The sequence below is a fragment of the Phaethon lepturus genome, unplaced genomic scaffold (assembly GCF_000687285.1).
Source record: "Phaethon lepturus isolate BGI_N335 unplaced genomic scaffold, ASM68728v1 scaffold32117, whole genome shotgun sequence".
Lineage (NCBI taxonomy): Eukaryota > Metazoa > Chordata > Aves > Phaethontiformes > Phaethontidae > Phaethon > Phaethon lepturus.
Window position 1 is genome coordinate 5219 of NW_010551829.1, and position 6781 is coordinate 11999.

General features: G+C 52.9%; 1 protein-coding gene across 1 annotated transcript; it reads left to right on the forward strand.

Moving 5' to 3' along the window:
* Positions 1–1398: 1398 nt before the first annotated feature.
* LOC104623845 (olfactory receptor 1-like) lies at positions 1399–2333 on the forward strand (the record flags this gene model as incomplete). The annotated part of the gene is made up of 1 exon (XM_010291045.1): positions 1399–2333. A coding segment is annotated over one exon (935 nt), but the record flags the coding sequence as incomplete, so codon positions are not given.
* Positions 2334–6781: the final 4448 nt, after the last annotated feature.

The window sequence follows — 6781 nt, forward strand, 5'->3', positions numbered from 1 at the left end:
GTTGGCCTTCTTGGCCACCTGGGCACACTGCCGGCTCATGTTCAGCCGGCTGTTGACCTGCACCCCCAGGCCCTTTTCCACTGGGCAGCTCTCCAGCCACTCCTGCCCAAGCCTGGAGCGTTGCGTGGGGTTGTTGTGGCCAAAGTGCAGGACCGGGCACTTGGCCCTCTCCCTTCCTGCTGGCATGCCTCCTTGCATTAGAAGGGTGTCCGTGGAGTCTCCCAGGCTCAAGCACCCCGGCCCTTCTTGTGGCACTGAGCCCTGGGCCGGCTGCTCCCCCTCCCTCCCTGCTCACACCCCCACCCCGACTGCTGGGCACCAGGACAAATACACAGCCCATCCCTGAACCTCCGTGTTGTGGAGCACATCTGCAGCACGGTGGGGATGTCCTTGTTCCCTTTGGAGGTAGCCTGCAATGTCATTTGAGGGTGCTCAGGTCTTCTCAGCCTGGCACCCATCTGCTCTTCGCACCTGGCAGAGGCTCCCACGCGTCTCCCTGGAAGGACCTGGTGGCAGCTCTGTCAGCTTCTTGCAGGCTTGGGTGAATCTCTGATCGTCTCCTCACTGCTCCTCCTGTGGATTCAGTAGTTTTAGGTTCACACTCTTCTGTATCTCATCTTCATTTTTCCCTGAGCTCCAGTTTCTCGTTGGATTCAGAGTCTTTCCCTTTTCCTGAAGGCTAGTGGCTCTGCTTTTGCTTGCCACCCTCAAGCTTGTTTGAATTACACAATCACCTTCAGATGCCTTTTTGGTCCTCCTGTGACCTCTCAGAGGTCCCTCTCTTACATTGCTTTCCAGGTGTGAGCACGAGGGTAACATCTGCAGTGCAGCACTTGCAAGCAGACGCTTTTGTCTGTAACTTTTAAGAACTTTTTTTTTTGGAGTGGGGTAAGGTCTGCTCCCACTATCTCTGATGGACAGGGGAAGCAGGAGATCTTGCTATATCTTCACGAATGGTGTAAACTTAATTTGCTCCCATGAAGGGCAGCAACTGTTCAGCAAGGCAGAGTCCAACCTGTCTGGGTTTGTGGAATCTTTAGACCCCACTACAGCTGCAGCCCGGGAAACCTGGAGAGGGGAGAGGAGCCACTCTCGTCCACTCTCATTAAGAGTCCCTGGGATCCTCACTGACCGCAGTGGTGAGGCCCCAGCTCTCTCTGGTGTCCTTCAGGTGACACAGAGTTGGGGGTTGGCTTGAGGATCGAAACTCCGTGGGCTGACTTGCCACCTGCCCGCACAGATCCCTGAGGCCCTGGAGAGAGGTGTGGGGAGTACCAGGGGCAGTGGCACATCTTCAGCCCACGGCACAGCAGAGTGGAGGGCTGGTGATGCCCCACAGCAGGGGTGAGCACTTGCCCTCCTTCTACCTGTCTGTATCTCCTCCTGCTCTCCCTGTAGATGAGCCCCGAATCCCTGCAGTGGGGAAATCTCAGCAGCCCCACCATGTTCATTCTCTTGGGGTTTTCCAGTGCCTACAGAGCACAGCTGACCCTCTGCCTGTGCTTCTCACTCGTTTACTTGGTGACGGTGCTGGGGAACCTGCTCATCGTGACCCTCGTCTGGCTGGATGCCCACCTGCACTCCCCCATGTATTTCTTTTTGGGACACCTCTCCTTCCTGGACATCTGCTACTCTTCTGTCACCCTCCCCAAGATTCTCAGAGACTCCTTCTCACCGCAGAAGACCATCTCCTTTCTGGGCTGCATCACACAGATCTACTTCTTCCTTTGCTTTGGGGGCTCCGAGTGCATGCTCCTGGCTGCCATGGCCTATGATCGGTACCTGGCCATCTGCCACCCCCTCCACTACCTGGCGCTCATGAGCAAGAAGATGTGCCACTGCCTAGTGGCCATTTCGTGGCTGAGTGGCTCCTTCTCATCTCTGATCCAGGCCCTCCTCACAGCCCGCTTGCCCTTTTGCAGGTCCAACATGATCGATCACTTGTTCTGTGAGATGCCCTTTGTGCTGAAGGCGTCCTGCAGCCCTAATGCTCCCCTCAACAAGACCGCCCTGTATGCTTTAGCTGGGACTATTGCGATGGGCTCTTTCCTCCTTACTCTCGTGTCGTACATTCACATCATCGGGGCTGTCCTCCAGAAGGGAGCAGGGATGCAGAGGGCCTTTGCCACCTGCACCTCCCACCTGACCGTGGTGTTCCTGTTCTTCGGCGCTGGGGCTGTTGTATACCTGGTGCCTCACTCCAGTGGCTCCAAGGAGATGGACAAGGTCCTTGCCCTGCTGTATGCCGTTGTGACCCCCATGCTCAACCCCATCATCTACAGCTTGAGAAACAGTGAGGTGAAAGGGGCCATCAGGAAAGCCTTGTGCAGGGGGTGTTACAGATGGCCACCAAGGGTGCAGGCATTGCCGCTGAGCAGCCCCCACCCTCCCCACGGCAGGGATGCAGCTCTCGGTGACCCAACACAGGAGGGGTCTGGGGCTCCCAGTCAGGTGGTGCCACGTGGTGCCGGTGGGGGCACAGCCGGTGGCTCCTCACTCTCCCTCACCAACGCATCCAATGCTCAGACCCATTATTGCCCAGTGGGGACCCGGGGGCTGGGTACCTACTTCACAGCATCATCTCCCTTTGTGTCTGAAAGCCGCTAGCACGGCTGGATTGAACTCACACTGCCAGCTTCAGAAAGCCCAACTTACGCAGGTATGACCCCGGGCGGGTGAGCTGTGTCTCATCCCTTCCCAGGAGTCAGGTACCGTCCTTCCAGTGTGGAGCACTGCAAAAGTCTTCACCCCCTCGAACCGGTGGCAGAAGGACAGCACACAACCTCCTCTGGAGACCTGAACAGACTAGGACGGGATTTTGTAAAATTGCTAATTGCTTGGCCACAGGAGTTCTCCCAGTAAGTAATTCTGGGAACAATTTTCCTAATAGGTATTGCCCAGGTAGGGAAGCTGTACTGGCTGTCCGCACACTGCATTTGATGTGATGGTGCCCTTGGTAAGCCTTATTTTTTTTAATCATTTATCTACACCAGGGCTTTGTCAGGCTTTCTGGAAAGAGCTTTTATTCCTAAGCAGAACCCTTTCTGAGGCGAAACACTGTGCAAAGCACAGCAGTAATGCTCGGCTGTTTGCATCTCCTGTTAAGTGGTGGATAATCTCGTCTGGGCTGGACTTGCAGACACTGCAGAGCCGGATGTCTTCCCCTTAATGCAATAAAATATGTATAAGTAGGAAAACCATTGTCAGGGGATTGATCTTTGTAGTTTCAGGAGTCGAAGTTAACCCTGGGAACAGAGAGCTGTTTCCACATGCAAAATGGTGGCAATAAGGCAGGAGCGTGGGTGGGAGAACAGATTAATCTGGTTCGTGACGAGCCTTCAGGAAGGGTTCAGGGCCGCTCAGCAGCACGCGGAGCGGGGAAGGTGTTACTTGGTGGTCGTAAATAAAGAGGTGTGAAAGGATGCTGTGACCGCTGCTCGGTGTTGTGCGAGAAGGTATACCTGCAGGCACAGCAAAACACGGCCTCCTCGGACCTCGGCCAAACGCTGGGTTGGGATTTCGTTATGAGTAAGACTCTGTAAGACTCTTACTTAGCAGAAACTATGGGAACTGGTTTCCTGTGATTGGAAATACCCCCATCCCTGATGGAGCCAAAGATTTCCCAGTAGGAAGACAACATGCTTTATCCCACTCAGGCGAGGACGCAACGCATCCTCTCAGAGCACACGGACAAGGCAGGGCCAGTTGGGGAATCCAGATAGGGAACCCATCTACAAAACTGGCAGCTCCTTTGGAAATAAAACAGGAATTTCACACCCCTTCCCACCTACGGTGCCCAGGGCGGGGTGAGCCAGAGCTATCTGCCACCCCTCTGCTCTCCCTACTGACAGGGAAAGCTGTGATTTCATGACTGCTCCTGCCAGTTGTAGCTACTTTAGTATTTGGCTGGGTATGCACCTCTGGAGGTGACGGGCACGGAGGGAGGATGGGGAACCCCTGGGGCAAGGAAGGGTCAGGCACCACAAGTCCTGAGTGTTGTTCATGCTCAGCCTTCATCAACTTATGCCACTGATGGGCAAGATCACACCACGATAAAGACCAGCAGCATCACTAGGGATAAAAGAAACATATATACATATATCCCTTTCATCAGGCTTATCTGTCGGGGAAGATCACTGCTTTCTCTAGAGCACTGGTCCCCAAAGTGGGGTGCAGGAAGAAAATATTTTTGGTACTGTTAAAGTAAAATAATAAAAATTAAAACTAGTGTTTATTTAATCTCTACCTTGTCCTTTTAAAACTTCTATTATTGTGTATCCTTTAAAATGTACATGCATACAATTTATGAATATACATATATTGTGAGCGCTCGCTCAAAAGTTTTTCACTGATAAGGGTGTGCGATCAGAAAAGTTTGGAGAGCAGAGCTCTACAACAACACATGTGAACAAAAAAAGCATCTGAGGAAGTAAAGATTTAGGGATGAAATGGGGATCACTTATGCAAACAGGACATATCCAGCCCTGGGACCAGGTGGGATGCACGCCAGGGTGCCGAGGAACTCATCCATCACACTCTCCAGCACCCTGGAGCCTCTTGCTTTGACCCCATGGAATCCCTTGGCGGGGCTGAAGCTGGCAGGGAATTTCTCGCCCTTCTTCCCTGCCCTCTCGCAGAGGACCTGCGGGGATCGCTCTGCCTCAGACCTCAGTAGGAACACATTGTTCAGCTGCAGGCGGGGAGAAACGCAGCTAATGATGTTATCTCTGCACTGGCACCGGCCACCACACAGAGTGGGGACAAGGGAGGGTTTGCTCTGCTGCCCCTCAGGATCCGCGCACAGGAATAAAAGCTCTGAGCTGCCTGTGGACCTCACATTTCTCACAGGTGTGCTGAAGATGAAGGTAATTTTCTTGCCCCGGGAGTTGACACTTCTGTTGGTGCTTTTGCCCAGGCCTGGGCAAAAACCCCTCTGAAAGAATATTTTGATGGAGAGAAGGTAAATGTGCTGCTGGAGGAAGTTTTCCCATGGTGGAGGACAGGGAATGTGCTTTTGCTTCGTGGTCTCCACGAAGGAGCAGAGGTCAGACAAAGCCCACCTGCTGGTTTTTGCAAGAACCCCCATTCCTTCTGGAAGTCAAAATTCCTCCTGGCATTCGACAGCATGACGTCTGGGTGCGTGAACGCCTTACTGGGTGAGTCAGTGGGCTAGTGAGGGTCACAGAGTACCTGGGTTTGGCCAAGTGGCTCTTGCATCAGGTTAGCCCCTTATGGCAGACCTCTGCTCTGCCTGGCAGAAGGGATGCTTGTCCACCCATCAGCAGCCTGGGCAGAGGCTCTACCCCTGAATTACTCTCCGTATCGATCGGTGCAGCCATTCTCTCTAGCTCACTGGGAAGTGGCATACCATCACCATAGCTTCCCACTCCAGCTGGATCAAAGACCTCAAGAAAAATGGGAAGATGATGTCTGTGAGCACCATATTTCACTGTGATGGTGAAATAATCATTGAAACTTTGATTCCTGGGTAAGTGTCAGTGCAAATCTTCTCATTCGCTATGGTTTTCACCCAGGGGTCCTCTCTTTCTTGCTCTTCATCTCAGTTAGTTCTTGAGTTCATAAAATATGGAAAGGAAGAACTACACGGGTCCCTAGGAGGTGGTTGCTTCCTGTCCTGCTTACACACATGTGCTGATGGTGCACAGAGCTATCAAGAGCTGGTCTCTCGCCACCAATCGGGAACGGCGATCAACCAGCTGTAGAAAAATACAGTGGATGTGGGAACACCTGCCACGTGGCTGGAGACTTCAGGAGGTGAGACCAGCGCGGCTGCTGTGCCAGAGCCCTGCACCCAGGCAGCAGATGTCCAACAGCTTCTGCTACTGCCTATTTGGACACGAGGTACAGCCTAGTTTGGCAAAAAAGGAGGAAGGGACTGTGCCAGGAACCCCTCCAGCCCGTGGAGGAGGTTTACCTCTCCAAGTTTCAGGTAGAGTCAGAGAATTAATTCATCCCTGGGTTTGTAAAGCACCTTTGCGTTAGCGTCGGAGACTGGAGAAGCATCGCTAAAACACAGAAGTTAGACAGAAACACTTTTGTATTTAATCCACCTTTACCAGTGAAAGATTGTCTTCAATCCCCATTCTGGAAGCATGTCTGAGAGGCCAAAATCGATCGAGCTTCTTCTCAGTGGAGATGACTGATGTGGCTTCACATGCTTTGAAGATCTGATGAGAAAATTAGTTTCTTCTTTAGTCTAGCACTGGCTAGGTCCCCTCCATTACCTCTGCATTCAACCCGGTTAATCGGGTGATGACCCTGTTCCTCCTAGAAAGGTGTCCAGACTTGGTTAGAAGACGATGAGAGATGGAAATCTCAGCATTCCCTTGACAACTTCCTCCCAGCCACCCCTGATGTTGCTAATTATGCCTTGTCTCTAATTGGAACTGCCTGAGCTCAAGCCTCAGGTGCAGAAGCCTCTCCCAGAAGCTGCTTGGGCTGGAGCAACCAAATGACCTCTCAAGCTGCTTTTTGAGGAGGCCCACTGGGAAAGCTGAGGGATTTGTGTGCCATCAGCTGGAGTCCCATGGTCTTTATTTGCTCTCCAGCCCTGCAGGATGCAAGCAGATGATGATGGTCCTAAAAAAACCCTGATCAACCTGGTCAACACACAAACCCCTGTAAGTACTGGGGGAGCACAAGGGAGGAGATGGGACCTGACCCAGCAGCAGGATTAAGCCTCCCCAGAGCAGGACCCCTCCGTAGCACACACGATGTGGGCTACTCCCTGCCGCGCAGGTTGCAGTTTCGTGTCCCGCCA